This window comes from Perca flavescens, chromosome 21, assembly GCF_004354835.1.
Source record: "Perca flavescens isolate YP-PL-M2 chromosome 21, PFLA_1.0, whole genome shotgun sequence".
Classification (NCBI taxonomy): Eukaryota; Metazoa; Chordata; class Actinopteri; order Perciformes; family Percidae; genus Perca; species Perca flavescens.
The window spans coordinates 17,371,039-17,396,212 of NC_041351.1; the positions used below are offsets into that span (position 1 = coordinate 17,371,039).

The window sequence follows — 25,174 nt, forward strand, 5'->3', positions numbered from 1 at the left end:
TGAATCTACTTACATATACTATTATACTTGTATTGCACTAATATTCTTATTGTTATATCCTTATCATAATGTGTACAGCTTATCCTTGCATTTTTTACAGATTTAAAACAAATGTTTTTCCTATATTGTATTACTGCACTACTCTATGTGACTCTGCAAATTGCCCCTGGAGGACAAATAAAGTGTTTTAAACTAAACTAAACTAAACTAAACTAAACTAAACCAAACTAAACTAAAGTAACTGAGAGAGTTGCAGTATGTCCTGGCAGAGATTTACATTTTCTCCCGGGGATGCCGGTATGTAGTCATTCAGACATGTTCTGCTTCATGTGCCCAGGTTTTGAGTCTTCTGCCTCGTCCAAGTTCAATAGAGGTGAATGGAATTTAGTTTGTGTTGCTTACAGCATTTGAAAATGACATTTGAAAATGTCAAGAGTAACATCAGTTTCAAAAAGCAGTGCCCCTGTTTACTTTCCACAAACCACGCTGTCAACAGCCTTCATTGAAATATAGATGGGTGACGAATAAAAGGAAAAACCTGATCAAATGAGTGGAAAAACATAATTAAAGCAGTTGCTTGATGATACGCTGTGGCCTGCGCAGCCAACAGATCTCAACCCATTTGAACACAGATTTTGGACCATGTTAGACAGCAGACTACGCTCTCCACCACCATCATCAAAACACTAAATGAAGGAACATCTTTTAGAATAACGGTGTAAATCCCTCCTGTTTTTCTCTGAAGCTGTTTTTTTTTTGTACCGTGAGAAGAAAAATGTTGGCTTGTGGCTTCACCCCCACAGAGACAACAAGCCCTGACATCTGTAATTTTGCCAACTATGAGCAGACTCCATATAGAGAAATACAAAGAAGGGGCAACCTGGACAAACAAACTGGCACAAACATTAAAAAACAGCATTATATTTAGATTGTTCCACCATGAACCTCACTCTGGCCACCATGCTAGCGAACAATCTCACATTTGTCTCGTTCAAGTTATTGTTTTTTAATGCCTTACAGGTGTCTTTCTGTTTGCTGCATGATTGCAGCCACTGCTTGCTTTGAATTAAGCCATCTCATCTTCTCCCTCCCTGTGAGCTCTACTCTTTTGTCCTATTAGCTCACCGGGCCTGATGGGAATATAATCCTGGACCTGAAAACAATGTTGTGTTCAACCACCGCAGAGCTGAGACGAACTGCTTCCAAATGACACAATTCAAACACAGCACTTCAAATTGGATCATTATGTGAATCTGTCAGAAGAGGGAATTCAAGGAGAAATGACAATCACGACAGGACCATAGTTTATTTTAGCATTTATTTCAACACCTTAGTTGCACCTCTATCATAGTTTGTCAGTATATACTTTTATTTTATTTAAAGCAAAACTTATATATATATATATATATATATATATATATATATATATATATATTTTTTTATATATATATACCTTTTATCTCTGTATACTTATGCTCATACTGTATGTAGTCATATTCATTATGCATTTCACTAGACCTAAAATACTCTTTTAAATCATAGTATGTAATGCTTTCTACACTACTGCTCAGTCCTTTCACTTCTCAGAATAGTCCATCATGAGATAGCATTTAGGCAACTCAGCATGAGTAAACAGAGTCATAAATTTAAACTCACATAGAGAGAAAACACATTAACTAACATGTGTCAGCTTCACTGGGGTCACCACAGGGCGAGCAGTATAGAAAGCATTTTACAGGAAACCCAAAATGAAACATAAACAAAACAAAGCTTCAAAGATTTTGTCCACACTATTTGGAAGACGGAGATTCTTAAAAACGTTTACATACTTAATATTAACTTTATTATACTATATGTTTATGTTATCATTGTCATCATCATAATTACATATAGATCTATAAATTATGTGTTTTGCCTTACAGTTAAATTCACTGCAGGGAAATGGCTAAACTGGCATGTTTAAAAAATTCAGGGCATTCTTGTTCATCTCTACGCAACATATACAGTATTTACTTTATCCCTCTGAAAAACCCTTTTGAAAAGTGGGTCAGAGTGTTTCTTTTTGAGGGTTATGTGTGGAACGGGGAAATATCGGGATTGTCAACTAGTGAGAAAAAAAACAATGTTTTTTGACTATTATAAATATGTTTTGGAAAAGGCATTAGAAACAGAGAGGTGTAGGTCAGGAAAAGCATTTGGCCACTTACGCAGGCTGACGAACACTCACACACAAAATCAGACACACAGACTCACAAAGGCTAAAGGTTGAGGAAGTCAGGCAGACAGAGAAGCAGTAAAAAGCCCTTTTTGATCACTGCACCTGCTGTGTGAGAGAGAGCGGTCAACATTATGGCATCAAAGAGGACGGATACATCTCGACCTGTGCTATGGCCATAAACGCCAGTAAAGTCTAAAAAAAGATGATTTGCAGTTTGAAATTATGTGCAAACCCTTCTCACTTCCTCTCATGTATTTCCTCTCCTTTCTATAGAACAATGAGGAAAATAATAAAAAGGCTATTTCACAACAATATCTTCTCAATACTTATACGTCCTCATTATGCACAACTTCAATTCAACAGTTATAAATACCCTGACCAGTTAGAAATCAATGATTGCAATCAGCACTTTGTACAAAACATATGGTTCTATTAATAGTGAATCCCGTTTAACATGTCAGATTATTTAGTGCTCGCAAAGTACATACATACAAAGCTTATTGGGGCATCCTTTGGGGGAATATGGCAAAAAAAAAATTCTATTGTTGTCCATTTTCTTCTATCAACATTTACAAACAAAACCTTTTCTCTCATATTCTGACTTTGGCTCCTGTACTTTGCCGTTTGATACTCTGATCTGCTTAAAGCTACAAAACTGATGTTAGAATGTGACTGTTTTTTATCGGGGTCTACCCTTTAAGCAGCAACTTTTCAATTTTTCTTTGAACTCAGACTGAAGTTTTCTCAGTGCTGCTAAGCAGCAGATGGTGTGAGAATCCATCTGCCAGTGTGTGTGAGAATAGGAGTGTGTGTATGTATGTGTTTGTCTTTTACAGCACAAAATGGTGTGTTAATTAAATGCCTGTCCATCAAAAGTTTTAAAGTATATTTTCAGTTGAAGAGCATCATTTTCATTATATTCTTAACTTTCTCATACCCTTTGTTGAACAAAAGTCATTGCACAAATGTCAACAGTATTCTCTAAATGTGTAGCAAATCTGCAAGAAAACACTCCCCCCCCCACACACACACACATCCAGCCCTTAGTCTTAGCTCAACACAACCTATTGATGTCCACTGTTCTTCCTGTGCACATAACTCTGTTATTGTCCATCTTTGTCAATTTGTTTCTCTCCCTTTCTTTCATCTTTGAATCACCCCTTCACTCTCTCAGTCTGTGTCTCGGGGAGAAGTAGTGACATGCAAAGGAGAGGAGAGCCGCCTGGGGAGAGAAGGAGGGCAAATCAAAGAATAAGAATGGGAGATAAAGACGGAGCAAACTAAATAGGGTTGATAAGACAGGTTAATAAAGAGAAAGGGATGGAGGGAAGATGAGATAACCAGATAACCAAACGATATTCATCTAATGAAGAAACAGGATGGCCAAGCTAACTTGCATGGAAGGAATGAGACACTTTGACTTTCCTTCACCATCCGGTGTTCCTTTTTGACCTTTGAACCTGTTGCCTCTACGTCTCCCAGAGTCTATTAGTCCTCCCTCACCTGTCGGTGAGTTTCTTCAGTGCCCTCTCGATGTTCATTCGGTGTCCCACACGTGTCACTCCCAGGTCCAAGAAATCATCCTTGGTGAGCGAAGGCAGATGCGATCCATCTATCTCATTATCTATAAAACGCTCTCTGTGTTCCCCCAGGTTTAGGTAAGCCAGCCAGTCGGCCACGTCGTACTTGGTCCAGTAGGGCAGGGGCTTGACGGCAAAGGGTTTGGCTGGCGGAGGAGGGGTGAGATGGGGATAGTTGAGGCAGGATGGGCTGGGGGGCAAATGCATGGGGGAGGAGGCTCCAGAGAGAAAATGGGTGGGTGAGAGAGAGCGCGAGACAAGTAGTGGGTTTGTACTTGGCACAGCAGATGGAGAGAACAGTGGTGGAGTTGAAGTCTTGTAGGGATCTCCTAGAGGATGGCCAGGCGAAGGAGGAGTGAGGGGCCCGGGGAAGTCAAAGGGGTTGTTGTAGACGGGTGTACTGGGAAGGATGGGGAGAGAGGAAGGCCTGGGAGGGGTGGGGTTTGGCTGTTCAGTGCTATAGATGAGAGGGCTGGGAGCCCGCCGCCGTGACACTGAAGACCGCATCTCCTTAGTGGGACTGCACTGAAAATCAAAAGTCTGTCTGCGCATCTTGGACCGATGCTTCGGTGACGTTGGGTATGGGCAGTAGGTCGGGGAAACGGGAGGATGTGAATGAACTGGGGAGGTAGAAATCTGTGGAGATGGGGAGCGGGTCCAGTTGCGCTGAATTGGGACTTGAGAGGAAGGGGAGACAGACGGGGTGGCCGCCAGATTTGGTGTCAGGATCTGACGATGCTGTGGAGAGGAGGTGGGTAATGGCGAGATGGAATGGCCAGAAGGGGGGCTGTGAAATACGTCAGTGAAATCTGCCGAATACCTGAGAGACACACAGACAACAAACTTTAGTTAAAATAAGCAGATATGCAAACTTTCATTTTAATATCAAAGGCCGGTTGATGAAAACAAACAAACCTATGCATGGTGGGTGACTTTGGAGTGTGGCTCCAGTCATCCATGCTCTTCATGCTACTCATCTGTTGCAGCTTGGAGCTCAGCTCATTGATGATGCTCGCCTTCACACCTGAAAGAGGTGAGTGAATTCTGCGGCCCTCTAAAACCATACCACCTCTCTGCACTCCGTCTCCACCTTGTTCATGCTCCCCGACCTCAACCCAGCCCACCGACCGAGTGTCCATGGGCCTCTCTAAGCAGGCAGCCAGAGTGGTGTTGAAGCCATCCTCCATTTTGGATCTACTCTGCTTGCGCTTCCTTTCATCTGCAAACGCTCCATCTAACCTGACATCTTCTGGGTTAGTTTGTCTCTGCAAATGCAAAGGAGCAGGGTTGGTGCTGTTCTGCCTACGTAGTGCTACAGGCATGCCCCTCCCTCCTCCTTCCTTGTAATGAGTCATCTTTGGAAACACAGGGTTTGCCAGTTTGGCGCTGTGCACCTCAAATGTTTGCCCACCTGAGTAGGTTGTGCAAGGATCTTGATGCTCACCTCCTCTCTCTCCCTCTCCTCCAATGCCTCCCCTCTCTCCTCTCAGCCCACTCAATCCCAGCATTTCTAAATGGTGGTCGCTACTGCTGTGACTGTCCAGCTCCTCAATCCCAGAATCCACCACAGCATCTTGCCAGTCTCCGCTCTTGGATATAATAGTAGGGTGATGAGTGTGCTCAGCAGCTTTGACCCCTGTGCTCAGGCCACCCTTGGGCCCGGCCATGGTCATGCTGTAGTCAGAAGACGCCGGCGAGGTTGTGGTGGTAGCGGCGGCGGCCGTGGCTGTCATGGTAGTGGTAGCATAGGTCATTGTGGCTGTGAGGGCGGCTGTGCCTCTGTCCTGGCCCGGGGTGTGACCCCCTAATGAGGGGTCGTTAGAGCCGCTGTAATAGGGGTGAGAATGAGACATGGGCTGGGGTCTGTGTAGTGACGTGGCAGACAAAGCCGCAGCAGAGGTGGTGTTGGCGGAGGGAGGGGGAAATATCTGTGCGGACGGATAAGATGGAGAGAGAGCGGACTGTGTAAGGTTGGCCACCTCGCTGTCGTAGGAGGTAAGGCTGGAGGCAGCAGAGTCACCACCCTGTGGAGAGGGTTGGGGTGCATTTGAGGGCTTGGTAGATGGAAGAGGGGGCGGAGGAGGTGGTGCAAAAGCGGCAGGGTGTTGACTCCGTTGTTGATGCTGCTGAGGACACTCCTGGACTCTCTCCTTCTTACCATTAGCAAACTGTATAGGAGGAGGCAAGGGATCTACAAAGACAAACTCGTCATCTACATCTATTGAGGGAGCTGGTGGAGGGAGAACCATCAGTCCTAGACCTCCACCCGCCCCTGCTCCTGCTTCTCCCATAGTTTCATGTGTTTGTGAAGAGGCTGTAGGGACAGTATACTGAGGGATGTAGCTGGTGTTGGGAGTGCTATCCATCTGCAAAAAGGAAGGTCTGCGGGGTGCGGGTTGAACCGGTGGTGGAGGAGGCTGCATTGGTGGAACAGGCCTGCTGTCATACACCTCCTTTTCTCTTTCTCTCTCCCTGGGGCTCTGTGGGTAATACTGGGTTGAATACTGACTGCTTCTGTCCTCTGAGAAGCGAACTCTGAGACCTTCCCTGGGTCCTCCCTCCTTTTCTCTCTCCATCCTCTCCCCACCTCCTCCTCCCAAACGTAATATCCTTGGTGACTGTGGCCGGCTCATAGATGCAGGTGAGGTGGTGGCGGTGGGGGAGCTTAGGTGGACGGACACTGGGGAAGTGTAGGCCGATTGTGTAGGGGTTGCAAAAAGAGAAGGAGTTGGGGTCTGAACAGGGGTAGGGAATGTTCCTACTGTGGACAGCTGCCGGCCAAAGTGTCTCTCCTCTCTGCGTGTCCTGCGGTCGTCCTTTAGGGCCCTCTCTCTGGCAGCGAGGGCCAGGCCAAGTGGGGACGAGGGGTCCAGAACTTTCCCTGTAAGTGGGTGGATGAAGGTAGTAGTGGCCTGGATGCCGTACATTGAGGGAGCTGACTTGGGCTGGCCATCCTGACCGAGGACAGGGGAAGAATACTCAGGCAGGCCAAAGGCTGGGGGCATGCTGCTGGAATAGTTGACATAGTTGTCTCCAGAAAACATGCCCTCATCTATAGACTTGGAAGGCCGTAGACGAGGGGTGGGCACTTCCATTTGAGAGCCCTGTAAAGGCTGAGTTCTCATCCCTAATGCTCCTCCTCCCTGCCCTGCTCCTCCTCCTGCCTCTCCTTGTATGTCCTCCTCAGATGAGAGGAAGAAAGAAGCACTCTTTCTTCTCATATCTCGGAAACGTTCCCTTTCCCTGCGCGCCCCTCCTCCTCCTGCTCCTCCTCCTCCGAAGGTCGTAATGTATGTCGACGTGTAATCCAAGTTTTCCAGGTTTTGCTGCGAGGGAACCGACGGGGCAGCAGTTGATGAAGGCATGGAAGTGGATGAAAGGGGCTGAGGTGGCAAGGGGGTGAGTGGCGAGGGTAGACTGGTGTTGGGGCTGTCTGAGGTTGTATCTGCTGAGGTGTTGTCTTCTACACCCTGGGGGGGCTCAGCTTCCACGCTGCTACCCTGGCTGCTTCGGCCGCTGCTGCTGGTGGAGGGCGCTTTGACAATGATGGTGGGGATGGGGATGGAGCTCTTCTCTTTGGCTGCAACTCCTTTTCCTCGGTGCTGCTGTCTCAGCCCATCTTCCACTTTTGACTGCTTCATCAGAGCTCCTCGACCACCCCTCCTGGCTGTCCCCCTGCCAACACCTCCACCCTGCTCCCGGTTGGCCACGTGTGGGTGATGTTGCGGCGCTTGCTGGGCCTTAGGCTTAGCACTTGTTGGTGGTGTAGCACTGCTGTAGCCTTTTCTTAACCCTCCCATCTTGCCACCACCTCTCCTAGGCACCTCTGGCTCTCGGATACACAGTCCTTCAGACTGTCTGCGGAGGGTGGGGACCATGCCCTGCTGGTTCATCCCACCAGGCCCTCCCCTCTCCCAGCCTGCTTGAGTAGCATGCCCTGGCTGGGATTGGAGCTGGTAGTGGGCTTGAGATACAGGGGGTATGGGCATAGCAGGTCCTCTCACAGGATGAGGGCCTGCTGATAAAGGCGGTTCTGGGGCAGATGTGTTAGGGGGTGGGGGGATTTCCTCTGGTCCCGGCACTGACAGGCTGCGAGCCAGCTTCATGGCGGGTGGGTGAAGATACTGCCTTTCCTCCTCTGTTACACCTGAGAACAAGGACACAGGTGCTTACAAACAGACACTTAAAAAGAAACTATTGAGCAGGCAGAAATCTTTCCATGACAACTGGCGTTACCAATTGATTTTTGACGCATCATGACTGCATGCTGAGCGTGGCCTGGTTGAAAATGAGCTTGATTGTAGCCAAAACCTGGTCCGGGCTGCACCATACTCACTGATGACTGCTGCTCATAGGGTTGCTTCAGGTGTCGAAACCCAGTTTAAAAAAGGAGCAAACGAGAATTTAAAAGGAAGGAGGGAGTAAAGAGAGAAGAGGACACATTTACTCAGATATAATTAAATCAAACTGATGTTGGCTGTTAAGTTGATATTGATTTGATAAACAGTATAATGCAATACAGAAGAACCAGCCAGTCCGAGTATTAAGAGTATTAGGCAACAGAGCATGGATGAATGGACGCAACCTGACTCACACTTAAACAAATGGTTTGGTGTGGGTGGTGCATTGTCAATCATTTTCTGTAAAGTGCAGTGAGGGCAGTGAAAACACACACAAAAAAAAAAAAAAAAAAAAGCTAAAGACCAAGCTGCTTTAAAGATAGGAAACATTTGCTAGCATTAATCATTTGTCACCATTACTAAATATCTGCTACATCCTAAAGCAGTTGTATATGTGAATCTGGTATGGCAGGACTGGGAGAGAGATTCATAACTGTTCAGTATTTGTTAATATTTTGTAGATACATAAATTGATTCTAAAAAGCCAGCAGGAACCCAAGTTATTGTAACGACCAAAACTAGGACCATTTCCTTTCAGTTCCCAACAGTACCTCATTGGAGACGTTGGGAACAATACTCTTGCTCCGGTCCCTCTTGCCTCCATGACCCCTCTGGCCCTGGTTGTCTGATGTAATAGTGTGTTGGGCAGCAGCCAAGATCTCATCCAGTTTATCTAAAACAAAGACAGAGCAGGGCAGAGAAGAAATGTAGAGAGGTAGTGAGAGGGAGCATAAAATAAAGAAAGAACCATAAAAAGGAGGATTTCAGTGAGCCCCCTACCTTCCCCTCAAGGTTTAAAAACACCCTTTTACAGTATGCCAAGAGAGGTAAGAGTGATTTCTTACTTAGTGCCATCTGATAGACTGTCCTCTTCTTATCAGGACCCAGAGAGGACTCGTATTCTGAAAAAAGAGGAGAAAAAAAAAGCATCAAACAGGCTGACTTTTAATTAAAGCTCAGGGGCTGATAGGGGTAATGATTAAGGCTGATATTCACCTGCTTTCTTTTTCCATGGAGAGGCAGCTGTGGCATACATAATTCGGGAAAACAGAAATTAGGTGTGACTAGAACTGCTGTGTAGTCATGTGTATTAGGCAGATGAAAGGATGAAATACATACTCAAACACATGTGATGGTGTGAACACGGATGTGATGAGAGGGATGGTGATGGTGATGGTGATGGGGGGGACGGAAATGATGATGCTCACACACAGAAATCCATGATTCTCCCACCTTTGTCCACTGTATGCAGCGCATTCGGATCAAAAGACAAAGAAACACAAAGCAGTTTGTGACTGACGGCACCAAACGAGCATCATTTCACAACCTGTTTAATTATAACCTTTCTCCTTTACAGGTAATATCAAAAGTGCAAATTCATCAAAAAGCTCTTTCCCCAAACTATTGTTAATTTAAAAAAATGAAATCGCACCTGTATTGGATAATTGTCTTGGCTCTCTGTATCAAGTTGTTTAATATTTAATGCTCCGTTTCCCTAATACTGCCTGGTACTGTACTATCATCATCATCATCATCATCATCATCATCATTGTCATCACCTAAAAGCTATTTCAAATGTGAAAAAAAATGTCAGGGACTCAAATCTAATTTTTTTTTTTTACATGTTCTTTCCAGACCTCCCCTCGTCTTTATTCTTTGCATTCAGTCCTTTGTCCCCTGTATCATCTTACCCATGTCTTCCAGCTCTGATGTCATTGACTTGGAGCGCAGGGCAATGGCAGGAGGAGTCAGTCTTTTAGTCTGCTGTGGGGCTGCCAAGGGAAGCCAGCCAAATGCAGACTTAATGTTTAGTATTCTCGTATAAACATGCAGTCACCAATGACAACCACATTGCAAAAGGCTTTTAGAGTGAAGTAAACACGCAATCAGCTTTATCGTCATCATCATAAACACAGGTTGGTAATGACATACGAGGAAAGTTTGACTCTTACCTCTCTTCCGAGCAGTGTCCTCTAGTTCAGGGTTTCGAGCAACCATCACAACTTTCACCATGAGACTGTTGCCGCCTTGTCGGATCATGTTGACCACCTGCCGGTGGCCAACCTTCACCACATTTTGGCCATTCACCTAGCAGATACACAGACACGGAAGGACTGAATGCAGAATAAGCTGATCCATTTAAATGAAAAAAAAAATAAAATAAAAATTGTTGTTACAGGGAGTGGACACAAAAATTCAAACACTCTTTACAGAGATAATGAGGATCTTGTGACCACTGGTTCACTTTCGTAATGCAGCTTTTCCAGGTTTGGCATATGTTGTTGCAGAATCAGAATGAGAAAAAGGTAGATGGTAACAGTAAGTTACAAAATTCTGTAGCTTAAAACCTAAAGAATTTTGCAGGGCTTTGAACGAGTGCACCAGCAATTCAGGCAGTGACTACAGTAAATCACAGTTACAAAGGCTTGGGCAGCTACATACAGTAAGTGACTCATATTAGGTTGAATACTAATCAGCAGTTTCTGTCAGCTTTAATAAAGGTATGACAATCACCATTTTTAAAAACTGAGTTTTTCTTCGTCAAGGAACAGCAGTCACAAGTACAGCAACCCCTCACCAACTGTGACTAAAATGCACTATATATATATATATACTTAGACACAGTATAACAACTATAGCATGACTATTAGGCGACTGACTATTAGAAACAAATTAGGCTATTATTAATTAACACAATATCTAATGCAAACATATGGTGGACGAATGTTGTGGTTTGAATATGAACTTGACCATCAACCAACTGTAAAATCACTACAGACTGCAACTAACCTTTTGTTCTTTTTTTTGGTGTGCGTTTGGTTGCATTTACCTCAGCAGTAACATCTACATCAACACCTCTCCTCTCTCACTCCCTCCTGTGCCGTGCGTACCTTGTACCTTATAAATTGATATTTACTGCAAGGTGTTTCTGTTGTCCAGCTCGCAGATAAAGTATCATCAATCTGTGATGTTTGGTTCAGTGCATCCCAAAAGTTTCTTTGAAATTAAGTGTAGTGAAGTTTTTTTTGGTGTACCCACTTTTCTTAAGCCTGTCTATGTCTTTATTTCCTACATTTCCCAGATGGAGTTGTGACACTCCCCTGCACTTGTTGCATTCGTTATTGGAAAATGCACTAGTGACAGTAAAATGTAATCCTTCACTCAAAGCGTAATATTGTGTTTTCTGTTGGTTGTTGTACTTGTTGTATAGCTCTGTTAGTGGGAACATTTGAAGTGTCTGTCTTACTATGTAGTTCTTGCTGTATGTTTCATGAATTCTTATATTTGACTAGACTAGTGTTTTTTTAGTTAAACTCAGGACCTTAGACAAGGTTTACAACAGAGATGGGAAGTAACGAAGTACAAATACTCAAGTAGATTTTTCAGATATTTTTACTTTACTATTTATTTTAATTACATTTTAACACGAATATCAGAACTTTCTACTCCTTATATTTTACAAAACTGGCTCGTTACTTTAGTTTAAAATTATTTCAGTGGAGTTAACATTATTATTTTTTGCGTCATCAATACCGAATTCAATCTAATTGGATGGGAATATACGTTGCACTTGACGCACCACTACAAGACGACTCGACAGATTCGGCATTCATTCACGGCAAATCATTGCGGCTTGATGGCGGTAACGTTAGCACATAGTAGTATGGACGGCAACATGATTGAAAATGAAGAAAACGGAGATCCCAGAGATTCGGCAGACAAGCAGCAAGATATTCCCAGTCATCCTTGGCCTTATCTGAGAGAGATGTTTGAGATAGTAGGCATCAAGAATGACTCCTGGCGAATGTGCTGCGTAACTCTAAAAGTATGGGGAACTTCTTAATTAATGTCTGTTTAGTAATTCATATTTTATCCTTTATTTTCTTTCCAGAAGCCATATTTGAGCACACACACATACATGTATATTCCTTTAAATGTTAAGGGGAAGATTAAAAAAGAGAAACTGGATCTGTGAATTCTCACAGAATCACAATTGAATTCATATCTTGCTACTCAGTCAGAATCTTATTAACCTGGAGTCCCAGAGTCACAATAATCATTATGTGATGTTTTAGGCCTATTGGCAGACATACATTTAAAATGTAGGCAATGGCATATAAAGAGCCTTTTTTCCATGTCCACTGAGGTTTCTCAGCTTGCACTCTAACATTTGTGTGGTCCAGGTAGCTTTGCATAAAAATGGTTGTCATTCGCAAGGTTACTTTTACTTTTATACTTTAAGTAAATTTCCAAGCCTGTACTTTGTTACTTTTACTTGAGTAAAAGTAAAAGTAACAAATCAGTACTTCTACTTTTACCAAAGTATTTTTTAACACAAGTATCTGTACTTCTACTTGAGTACGGGAAGTGAATACTTTTGCCATCTCTGGTTTACAATTAAGTCACGCTGGGTTCAGTTTGTGTGTTAGTCCAAAATGCATCTTGTTCTTACCTCAATGAGGAAATCCCCCATCCTCAGGCCCGCCCTCCAGGCCACGCCCCCCTCATCGACAGACTCTAGGTACTGCAGCGCGGGGAACGCTGGCGTTGGAGTGAACTCCTCTATGGGAGTCTGAGCTACAGAGGACAAGACAAAAAGGATGAGCATGAGTGGACACAGATAACAAGAACATGGCCGCGAAAATGAGGGAGGGATATCGAGATATTAAAAAAGAGAGAAAAGGAGCATATGAGGCTGAGACAGAAAAATATGAGGTAAATTTGGGAGAAGAGGCTCACCTTTGGCTCCCCTAAGCACAAAGCCAAAGCCCTCATTGTCTTTCTTCTGTAGGAGCACTGTCTTCTCCTTAATGATGTAGTCACTTAGAGAGAGTAACGAGGGAGCAGAGGGGAAGGGGAAAGGGGGATGGAGAGAGACAGGGAGAAAGAGAGAATTGGATTGGAAGAGAGCTATATGACTTCTATAGCAACAGAAAAGTCGTATTGTCATGCAAATAAAGCATTTTCTGAATGTGGAAAACAGCTATACTGCATCACATTATGAAATCACACTGCAGCAAAAGATAGGTTGGCTTGAGAATGTCATACAAAAAGCACTGGTGCACAAAAGGGTTGATGGCAGGGATACAGTTAGTGTCACAATGGGAGGAAGTGTATATGAGATGACATTCCGTACTATGGACTAATCTTGCTAGAGCTGACAAGCACTGGGCCTAGGGTGGTGGTGGGGGGGGGGCGGGCACATTACAAAAATGTGCACATACACTTCACTGATAATGGAAACTTCCAAATGCACCTAAATCGCTGCATTAGCTTTCACTGCCTCTGGCAGCTTTTGCAGGATACTGTTTTACTGACTCCAGCGCACCACTACCGGTCATACATGACGCTTCAAATTATGCACCAGAAGAAGTTGGACAGGTCTCCAATTTTCTTCCACAAACAGCTCCTCTTGCTCAAAGACCACAGCCTCGGGGGGCAGAAATGTTCACAGACATCAGTGATGCAATCTTATTATAAGACTGTTGGCGTAGTGTAACAGCTGGCCTAGCAAGCTCCTTCATTATTCTATTACAATGTCTGGGACTTTTGGCCAAGTTGCTTTACAATCCTTTCTCTAATATTGGACAGGTTAAATGGACTCCACACTGCCACACACAGCCGCATCTCATGACTCATTTCTGAACTTGACTTTCTAACAATGTCAATTCACCCTGGTTCTGTTAGAGAGCCCGGGGCTTAAGCTGAGCTGTACGATTTAAGAGGAATTCCAGATATTTTTTTCCTAGGCTGCTCATTTCTGTGTTAGTTTGTGCTTCTCAACTTAACTCAAACTGACAATTCAACTGAAATGAAATCAAAGGGTTTGATTTCCTAGAAGGGATGAACTGTGAGTGAACAGGATGAGTAGGCTGGTCGAAGAATTGCCTTTATTTATAGTGATAGCTTGACTGCCAAAACAATGCAGTGAAAATGCCCTGGTATGCTCAAGGACACCATTTCCACTGGGAATACAGGTTTGTTGTCCCTCCCCCTTTTAAATGGGAAGTTTGGGTGAATTATATGTGGGTTCACACCTGGACCTTTATGAGAAGTTGTGAACGTAAATGTGATTTTTCAAGCTAAATATGTCAGGCACTGCTTACTCTCCGACTGCATACAAATTCTCAATTACAATTCTCTTTCACTTGAGTCAGCAGACACAAAACCGTGGCGCTGAATCCAACCTGAACTATCTGTAACCTAAACTGAAATACAACCCTTTGATTGGCTGCCTGACAATCAGGTCTGCAGGGTAACTTGTAACCACTTAGAAAAACACATGCAAAAAATGCCAACATTTTGATTTACTTTTAGGTTTTAGGCAGCAGACTTGATTTTTTTTCTGTCTGGCAGAGGACCTCATCACTCCAACTTCATTCTGCCTCTGCCACTCCTGAAACACCCATGTGTATGCTGGTCCTAAAATAACAATAACAGTAATATTGTATTCCACACCATCTCTTACAGCACAGACCCAGCAAGGTTTTGTGTATTTAATCTGGCAGAGCATGTAATACAGTTTGGCTGTGGAATCACAGAGGTACAGCAGAGTCATGAGCATTGGCCTCCAGGCCTGAAGATCCAGACTTCGACACCAAGTCGTAACTTTAGCACTGAACAGACGAATACTAGTTTCCCCTACTGAGGTCCATCCCTTGTGTGTTCTCCATCAATGTTACTGTTTCGCCAACGCACAGCCGCCTTCCAGCCATCTGCTCCTCACACCTCATTCCTTTTTTCTCTCACCCTGTCCTCCACCATGCTTTCCCTCTCTGAGGATCAAAGTAGCAAGGAGTGGGTGGACGGATCCATTGGGCTCTTCATCCCTCCACTTCTACAATGGGGAAACATGGCCTGCGTTGGTCCTCCAGGTGGTTCTAAGTTGTGTTGCTGGCTCGCAGTAACACACCTGATGTCCTTTACATATTTAAAGCTATTCAACTTATCTGTCACCACATTGACCACGAATGCCCTGCCAATTTGGGCCATTAAAAAGAAAGTCCCTGGTTAATCCCTGTTGGCTAGTAGGACACACTCTGCAATGAAGCTGTAAGCCTACTAGGGACTAGAGTTATTATGTACCCTCCTGAGTCATCCTCTTCTATCCACAATTACTGAGAAAAAGGCAGCTTTTTAACCATTCACCTGCTGAACGTACATGGCTATGTGGGGACAATACCCACACACCACAAGTGAAGCACTTGACGGATGTCAGTGACACACACTGTGGATGGAGACGTTGTAGATACAGTACATATACATAAATATACTGTATGTACAGGAGAGATACTCCCACAGCAATCTAACACTATGACGTATACATTTATATGTGAAAACCACGGATATTTCATTCAGTGTATATAATCGCATGCACACATACATAAACACAAATGCATGTACACACACACACACACACACACACACACACACAAACACACACACATGCACAGAAATGACCGGTATCTCGAATTAGAGCTCGAAAAGAACTGACAAACCGCAAACTAGGATACATATACAAATATGGGATGTGACAATAGCATTTTCAACGGAACAGGAATAAATGGGAAGTCCTGGTGAATGGAAAATATCTGCTTAAAGAAATCATGACTCAAAGAGAATGAAATACACCCACACTGTCTGACTGAAATGCATCAATATGTGCTCCCTTTCATGCACTAACAGACACGCACACAGCATTCAAAGACACACAGGAGGAAAAAACAGAAATAAACATGCTGCAGTCTCCATAGCCACTTCTGATATTCACATGCAAAGGAAAAATACAAAAGACATACGCACATATACACACGCACAGTCAGAGACACACACAGAGGCACGCACACACACACGCACGCACAGAATACATAGCTTATTAGTCTGTCTTTGAAAAGGCACGGCCTTTCAATAGCATCATCTACCTCTCCCCTCTCTCCATTGTCCTCTCCTCACATCCATAGCCAGCCAATGAATGAGGAAACAGCCGCTACCTGTAAATGAACCACACGCTCCTGTTTCTGGGGCCCAGTGACGGCCACGAAGAAGAGAGGGAGAGAGAGATTTCTCTCTCTCCGCATCCCCCCATTGCCATGTCCCCCCCTCCTCTCTCGCGCACGCTCTCTCCTCCACCACCACCTCCTCCTCCCTCCTCCCGGTCTTCCAGCGAGAGCTCAGCCGGAGAGAGCCGCGAGAGTGGAGGAGAGAGAGAGAGAGGTGGGGTGCACCCCACATAGTTCAGACAAGAGAAAGACAATGTGAAGGAAAGAAGAGAGAGAATACCAGCGATTATCACAACAGGGAGAGAGTGCATGGTGCGTGTGTGTCTGCTGGTACATGACAGGAAGAGGGTTCGGTTGCAAAATAGGGGAGATGGAGAGCTGAACTTGCGGTGTGAGGATGCGGGGGATGGGTATAAATGTAAGGCGACAAAGGGAGAGACAGTGCATTTGCACATCCACTGACTGGTGTATCACAGATATACTAATAGCTGATTCCCTCCCTGGATTTACATATACACACACACACACACACACACACACACACATGCAAACTTTCCTCTCGCTACCTCTTCTCCTCTAGAGCAGAGCTGTCATCATCACACAGGCTAACAAACACTCTTCCTCGCTCTATCTCTCTCTGAAATAGTAATTGACATTCTCCCAATTGCCTAGCTGCACTGAGGGAACATGCTCCGGATCACCTTGCTCTTAATTGAGCACCACTTCACCACGGTGCTGCAATTACTCTTAACCAGCTTACCACAGGTAATATAACCCCAGTGGCTGCTATATCCATTTAGAACACAGCTGCATTAAAGTGAATGCCTTTTTCGAATGACAGTGAGAGTGGCTCAGCACAAGGGTAATGTCAGTTCCAATGTGTAAAAGGCTGTGAAACCCTGGGGTGGCGACTGGTAAGTCCTTCTCACTAGCCCAGGGACCTAACCAACGCTTGGTGTCTCAGCCTTCTCATGACTCATCAGCAGGATGACGAATAAACATGCACAAGACACACACTAACTCTCAAACAAACATGCATAGCTTTATAATACACAGCCGCAGCTGCCCTGGGCTGAGCCGCCTCAGCCAGATGCCATGGAGGGGGAGAACTACCCCCCCGACCCCTCACCCAGGGGCAGCCAAAAGGGGCAGAGCCGAAAATGACATGGCTGCTCCTTGTGCATTCAGCGCTGACGTGTTCGCGCAGCAAAACAATAGAGAACTAGCGCTGTTCAGGATCAGCAGAAAACAGACACACGGGAAGATATGAAAGCACAATAGGTGAAAAAAGTGAGCATGCACGCACACGCACACACACACACACACACACACACACACACACACACACACACACACACACACACACACACACACACATGAACCTTCTGTAAGAGTCTGTCAACTATTTCAATCACCATGACTGGTCTCACAGTCTTTCCTTACATTAATTAACCAGAGAGCAGACAGTTCAGTTGCTGCCCACACTCATGTGATCCACAATCCACAGCTAGAACTATATCAGCAGCTGCAGCCAATCAGGTTTATTATTTTATTGGTCCATCTATTCTCTAAACTGGTATCCTGTTCAGGGTTGCGAGAAAAGTTGGGGATAGCTTGATACTGTACATCCCAGGGAAGACAAACACAATCACCCTCACATTTATACTTTTGCAGCAGTTTAAACTTTCCCAACATACTTATCAACCGATCACAGATTGTTAAAGATCATAGCAACTTTTCTTACCTTGGACCGTCAGTGCCATCGTAGGCTCCGACAGTGACGTTACGGAAAAGCTTCCTCTTGGCTTTCTCACTGCGCGTCTCTGCAAGACACGTGCAGGAAAAACACATGCTGAATTTAAACCTTCAGCTTCTGTCATGACACCTCTGTCTTTTTGTAGAAGTGTTGTGTCTTTGGCGAAACGCACAAACAAATTAAATATATTTATTTGTGTGTCTTCTACGTGGCATATGGTTTGCTTGCTGCGTGAATAGTACAGCTGTGAAAATAGGAGAAAAGTAAGTGTCTGTGCTGTACATGTGTCACTTACTGTCTGCTGCAAAAGGCCCTTCTGGTTAACATGATTGTGACATGTGCTGGGTGTTACAGTGACTTAAAGGATAATTCCAGCCTGAGGGAGTATGTAACCCATTTTTCAACATTACCTTTCTACAATCTATGTGCTATTTCTTATTACTGTAAGTGTCTTGTTAAATTTATGAGTTATCTCACAACTAGCCATATCACATTTCTTTTAATTTATACATGAATGATAAAAAAAAGAAAAAACATTTTTTTTATATGAAACTTAACCGTAGGTCAGCTGCTAAATCCGTCTCTCAATAGATTACCACAAAACCCAAAAAGCTACACATATTGCCGTCAACAGAATCATTTTTTTTAAAGGTACCATGACATGGTGCTCTTTGGATGCTTTTATATAGACCTTAGTGGTCCCCTAATACTGTATCTGAAGTCTCTTTCCCGAAATTCAGCTTTGGTGCAGAACTACAGCCACTAGAGCCAGTCCCACAATGAGCTTTCCTTAGGATGTGTTATTTCTGTGTCTGAAGCTATTGAGGAGGAGAGTGGGAGGGGCAAGGTGGAGGATGGGGGTGTGGCCTTGACCAACTGCCACTTTTCTCGTTTGAAATGCCGTGATGTCTCTCTCTCATGGGTTGGCCAAATTCTCTGGGTGGGCAAAGCAGAGAAAGGGGAGGTAACCTTGCTTGTTATGACCTCATAACAAGCAGATTCCAAAACGGCTCATCTGAGCTTTCATTTTCTCAAAGGCAGAGCAGGATACCCAGGGCTCGGTTTACACCTATCTCCATTTCTAGCCACTGGGGGACCATAGGCAGGCTGGGGGAACTCATATTAATGTTAAAAAACCTCATAAAGTGAAATGTTCATGCCATGGGACCTTTAAATTCCAAAGTGAGATGAAGTTCCAGCTAGTCTTACCTGGTCGACTGTCTTTGCTCAGAGCCGCCACCTCTTCCACGCAGTCTGAAGGAAACCAGCCAGTGCGACCTTTTGCTGTTCCCTCCCAGTATCCCCCCTCTCCTACACTTAACACTGAGACAGATAGAAAAACAGATACATGAATAGCATAGATACATGGATATCTTGTGATTTGGGTAGTAGTACTATCACAAACTCTTATACTGTTATATATCTGTACCTCAACATTCCTTGTTTACCTTAAGCTACCTTTTTAATTATTACATTGTAAGATCCACTGTGAAATGCCAAAGAAAATGTATTGCGTTGTGATGACTGAATGTGTCTGCTTGTGCTTCTCATTTCTATTGTTTACAATCCACTTTTTCCTCATGTACATCTCCTCGCTGTTGACGTTTTAGGGGCAGTAGCTTGAATATTTTTCAGAATCAGACTGTATTGCAGCTGCACTGTGAAGTATCTCAACAATCCACAAAATCATCTGCAGTGGAGAATGTTTTGCTAATTATCTGTCAAACAACATGATTAAAATTATATGTAGTGCACATTTTCTCCTCATAAATCACCATTTGTAAGTTTTGGCTACATCTCACCTTTAACTTTGTCGCCTTTGTTAAGTGAGAGCTCTCGGTCTCCACTAGCAGAATGGGCACGAGTGGCCACGTAAACCCGCCCTGGCACTGCGCTGTACATACGCTTCATCTGACCTCCCCCACTACTCGTTGAGGTTGCACTACAGTGGGAGACAGAGAGAGAGAGAAAGAGAGAGAGAGAGACTCTTATAAAACCAAGAGATAAGACTGTGTTGCACTCTGTGGAAAAACAAGTGAGACAAAGTGTGACAACATACAGCTTGTCAGAGACAGTCAGTAGTTGAGTCATACTAATCAGTCACACCAACAGTAAGAATGTATGCCGCAATCTTGTATTGACTTTTGACTATTGTTTTGGCAGTTAGTATACAAGAAATGAATGTAGGGTAGAAATTAATGCAATTTAATATATAAGGAATTATCGTTTTAAATTTGAAAATGTCTGTGGATTTCTTTTATGTTTTTATGTATTTTTTTACACACACACACTAGAACTAGAAGAACTAGAAGAGATGGCAATGCCAGTCTGTCGGTCAGTCCCCCACTTTGATCCAGACTGAAGTCCCTCAACAACTTTTGAATGGATCAGGACAACAATTGGTACATACTGTACATAGTTCCTAAACGATGAATGACTTTGGTGATCTGGCGTACCTAGCGACATCATCTTGTCAAAATCTTCCTTTTCATTTGTGCAATTCTTTGGTTTATATCTGCTAAACAAATAACCTTCCCATCAGCCTCAGCTGTACTTTAAGTTTAGTCTTAATTAGCTAATGTTAGCATGCTTACATGCTAAACCATGATGGTGAACATGGTAAACAACAGTATGTTAACATTTGTCATTGTAAGCACCATTGTACAGCCTCACAGAGCATGGCTGTGGACTTTAGACTGTGTTTTTCAGGCCTTGACTAGCTCCTCCATTAATGTTGACTTGCAGAACAACAAAATGTCCATCAATACCACACTTAAAATAGTTGACATTCTTGCAGTTAAAAATAGTACACATAATGCTTCTGAGACACAAATAGTAATTGTCCTGCATAAAGCTGATGGTAACTGGAGATTGAATGACCCCTGTTAGTGGCCTTAGAAGACAGAATAGGACAGAATTCAGAATAAGAACCCAGCACTCTCCCTCTCTTCATGTCCCTCCACAGGCTCCTTACCCCTGTCTGCCTCTTGGCTGCCGGTGCCTCTCCTCTGTGTCACTTTGGCCTCCTCTCCCTCTGGATGGGGAGCGGGTACGAGTTCTGGGGCTGCTGGAGCTTCTCACGCCAATGGAGGCCCTGCGCTGGCCCTGTAGAAACACACCAAGTCCCATAAAGACAGATCGTCAAAGCTGATCCTGTAACTTACTAGGAGTCAAAGACTGAGAAAGAAATGTAACATCAGCAAAGCATATGTAATATCACAAAGAGCCAGCAGATGAGCATCCACCTAATGGTCCTCAGTACCTGTCCCGGGTTGGGATTGGTTGCAGCCTTGATGGGTAGGGCCAGAGGGTCAGACTGGGTCATGGAGTTATCGCTGTTAGCGCGCAGTAGGGGGTGGGAATGAAGTGAGGGGAGAGGCAGAGTGTGGGCGCTCTCTTTTCGCTTGGGTACATACTTTGGCGATTCCAAAAAGGGCACTGAAGATGGGGGTGTGAGGTTTACGGGTGAGTGATCACAGGTGAAGTGTAAGAAAGAGTAAGAAGTGAGGAAGGGCAGTGGGGTTTGATGTGACAGGATGAAATGGAGGGAGAAATTCAGTAGATTGTTAGGGGGAAAAAAAGGGAGATTGTAAGGGCAAATACATGATAGATTCAGGAAAGTACAAAAAAGCAGGTGTTGGGAACTGATTGTAACACTCGATAGCCTCCTCAGGAGAGACAGTTTTGTACAAAAGCTTACCTACGTCAGAATCTTTGTGGTTTTTGATGATTTCCCCGAGTTCAAAGTGACCAGACATTATAGCTAGCTGCAAATACAAAAGAAAACCATTTAATTATTCCAGCTATTGCTTTTTCTTCTTTCATTGTGTTGTCTCCTTTTTTCTCTTTTAGTTTTGGACAAAACTGTTGGTCAAAGGTACTCTACAAATGCAATTTCACTTCGCAAACATGATTTAAAAAATGCATAGTTTGAATTGATAGTTAAACCATTTACCTGAAAAGGGGTCTGACCATGCTTGTTCTTTGCCTCCCTGTTTGCTCCCCTGTACAGAAGAACGCGGATACAGCTTTCCTGATCATTCAGAGAGGGAAAGTGATGAGTTAACACCTTTAAAAAAAAACAGCAGTAGTAATTATGGTAATAATGATTTCATAAAAGGGAATCTGTTACCATACTTGCCTTGTTGTACAGGGCAGAAATGTGAAGTGCAGTATTCCCTGAGGCATTTTGAGAAGAGGTGTCTGCCCCATAAAACAGCAGATGCTCCAAATGCTGGGCAAAGCCATTCTGGCAAGCCTTTCAGTGTCAAGAGTGTGATAGAAATATCCACAAATTGTTAGATTTGGAAAGTATAGGAAGAGACAGAAGTGGGTGAGTTCAAACAGGACTGTTTCAGTAGAATAAAATTAGGCACAAAAAAAAAAAAAAAAAAAAAAAAAAATATATATATATATATATATATATATATATATATATATATATATATATATTGCAAAGGAGATACAAAGAGAAAGATGATAGGTGATAATATGTGTTGCATTTACATTTAGATCCATAATTACTCTTATAGAAAAACAGGTCAGAGGCAATTACATTGCACCACGGTGAAAAGAAAGGAATAAAAAAAATCATTAAAACAACAGAAATGAGCCTTCTGCAGTCGGAGATGTATCCTGATATTTTTCTGCAGGGACTAAAATATCACAAGATACGTACAAAGTAAAAGAAAACACAGAGCACGGCAAAACCAAAATAAAATACCATGACAACCAGCTCGCAGCACAAACGCAAATTTACCAGAATGTCACAGAGACAGATAATGTAGGCAATGCACCCATATCTACAATAAGAAAGAGATAGTACCAATGCTCTTTCTGAACTGGACTCAGCTTGAGATGGCCCAGATTTAAACAGGTTAGGAAAACGATGTCACTTGATTCAGTTTATCTGCATTTTATATCACATCACGATTCTCAGTGCCTTTGCCTCTGAAAGTCTGGTGGGGAAGATGAGATGGTAGGAAGAAGGGTACCTTATGTATTTCTTCCATTCCAAACTCCTCTTCATCCCTGTGCTATGGAAAGAGAGAAGGAAGGAGAGAGAATGGAGAGACGAGTGAGGAAGGCTGAGAGGAGAGGGGTGTGAGAAAATGCTGAAAGAGAGTGAGGGCGATGGTACATGACATCAAACACAGAGATCAGATATGGACATGTTGGTGCATTGCTTAAGTTTACACGAAGAGAGACAAAGACCAGAGATGCTTAACATATAAATAAAGAAGGAAATTATGAAACCACATGGTAATTAATGGATGGACAGATAGATATTTATTTATATTTATATTTTGTAATATTAAACTGTCCAGTGGTACCTGATGGGACTCGTCCCAGCCGTTCTCGTCCCTCGTCCCCAGCCTGGCCCTGTAATACAGCAAGGTCTCGCAGCAGGAGGTGTCGCCTCCTGTCAGTACAGTGTGGTACAGCGGGGTCAGGCCACAGAGGTCTTTGTAGTTTGGAGATGCTCCGAGGGACAAGAGAGCCTTGCATGGAGAGACAAAAAAAAAGAAAAAGAAATAAGTAAAAGAAAAAGGGCAAAGAAAAAAGAATTGGGTGTATTGCTGGGCCCTTATTTTATTTGTGATGCTGCTGCTGATCAATACAATTGCAACATTTTCATGCCTAAGTTAATTATATATGTATATATATATATATATATATATAGGTACCGACATTTCAACATTTAACGTGTAAAAAAAGGGGACAAATTTACTGGTCGCATATGTGCGACTGGATGTAAAATTCAGTCACACACTCTCAAATTTTGGTTGCAGTCTGTAGCCCTGTTATATATTACTACATTTCCTATTATATACCTTAACATAATTCTCTATATAATAATCATATAGAGTGATTATTTAACTGATATCTCATATACTACCAGATAGTGTGATACTACATGTTGAAGCTGCAGCAGGGATATTCAAATTAATGACTTTCCTGGCAAAGAAACACTTTTACAAAGGTGGGTCATGTTTAGCAGTTGTCACCTAAAAAAGTGGCTTTAACATGGTGTTTGAAAGCAACATGAGGCAGCCAGAGCTGCAAAAAGGCAAACTTGTCTGTTCCCAATTGCAAGTGCATTGTTTAAAGGAAACAGCAGTCACAACTTTAAACTAACCAATAGTGTTATGCCTACAGTATTTAGGGAACTGTCAAATACTTCAAATCATCTTACAATCTTATGCCCTCCCACATTTGACACAGCATTTGCAATCTAGTATTCACTGCAACATTAAATACTTTTTATATAAGATGTTTATGTGACTTTGCCTAAACCCTGTAAATTCATAAAATAATCATTTGATTTATTGTGTCCACTTCGCCTGTCCTACTTGAGTGTGCTTGCAATATGTATGTGACTTTAATTCAAAGTCCTTACCAGCAGCCCAGTGTGATTGTGAGCCCTAACAGCTTTGTGCACCGGCGTGAAGCCATCTCTGCTCCTAAAGTCCAAATGAGCACCGCCCTGAACCAGCAACCTGATGCCTTCCACCTGCAGGCCTGACTGCATGGCCACAGAGAGCGGGGTCTCTGACCCACAGAAGAGGGAAGGGGTCAGGAAGGAAAGGTGTAAGTGAAATTCCACCCTCTCTTACTTACTACTCTTATAGTATTTCATATCATTACTCAATACCACTTATAAAATAATGTATTTAAAATAAAAGAATGAATCTAGTCAAGAAATGTGAGTTCCACTGTGTGAGTCAGCACACACAGGGTTGCGACAAACTCACCTCCATTGTCAGGGTCATGAAAATTTGGATCAAGACCTTTATCGAGGACTTTTGCCATTTTCTCTATTGCTCCAGTCTGAATGTAATCCAGGAACTTCTTCAGACTGGCCTGAGAGGGGAAGAAGAGGAAGGAAAAGAATGTCTGAGTGGAAATGATGTGCACCAGCAATAGTCAATAGACACACAAGAAGAAATACCTTTGTGCTGAGTTTGGAGAGCGCCTTTTCATCCAGATTCGTCTGTTTATAAACTCTGGTTTTGTACCTAAACTGAAAACCAGAAAAAGATGTGTGTGAAAAATATGATTCATCAGTTTATCAGTGATAGTGTACATAGTAGAAATAACAAAAAGAGTATTATTTTTTTGTTGTAAATCTGTACTTCAGATGGTGTTATACAATTTGAAAGTTTTATTTAAAGCAGAGAAGCAAAGCTGGGAATCGAAATTTAATTAAAATAGTTTTT

General features: G+C 43.3%; 1 protein-coding gene across 1 annotated transcript; it reads right to left on the minus strand.

The window, feature by feature from the left end:
• Positions 1-1,470: 1,470 nt before the first annotated feature.
• On the minus strand, positions 1,471-24,954 carry shank1 (SH3 and multiple ankyrin repeat domains 1). The gene is made up of 25 exons (XM_028568569.1): positions 24,907-24,954; positions 24,710-24,818; positions 24,355-24,506; positions 23,288-23,455; positions 22,949-22,990; positions 22,096-22,212; positions 21,910-21,987; positions 21,655-21,721; positions 21,217-21,392; positions 20,929-21,059; positions 19,757-19,896; positions 19,164-19,277; positions 17,943-18,021; positions 12,939-13,021; positions 12,652-12,776; positions 10,151-10,286; positions 9,890-9,970; positions 9,432-9,440; positions 9,318-9,401; positions 9,195-9,221; positions 9,044-9,100; positions 8,750-8,871; positions 8,035-8,158; positions 4,714-7,945; positions 1,471-4,618 (listed from the first exon to the last, which is right to left on the minus strand). Exons 2-25 carry the CDS (start codon positions 24,765-24,767, stop codon positions 3,718-3,720), a joined length of 6,303 nt encoding a protein of 2,100 aa, XP_028424370.1. The 5' UTR covers positions 24,768-24,818; positions 24,907-24,954; the 3' UTR covers positions 1,471-3,717.
• Positions 24,955-25,174: the final 220 nt, after the last annotated feature.

Bases quoted from the DNA above. Each gene is read 5' to 3' on its own strand.
- shank1 (XM_028568569.1), bottom strand. From the start codon at position 24,767: ATGGCAAAAGTCCTCGATAAAGGTCTTGATCCAAATTTTCATGACCCT. The intron at 23,456-24,354 runs GTAAGGACTTTG...TCTCCATGCAAG, and splicing joins ACAATCACACTGGGCTGCTG to GCTCTCTTGTCCCTCGGAGC. The intron at 21,722-21,909 runs GTAAATGGTTTA...TTGTATTTGCAG, and splicing joins ATGGTCAGACCCCTTTTCAG to CTAGCTATAATGTCTGGTCA.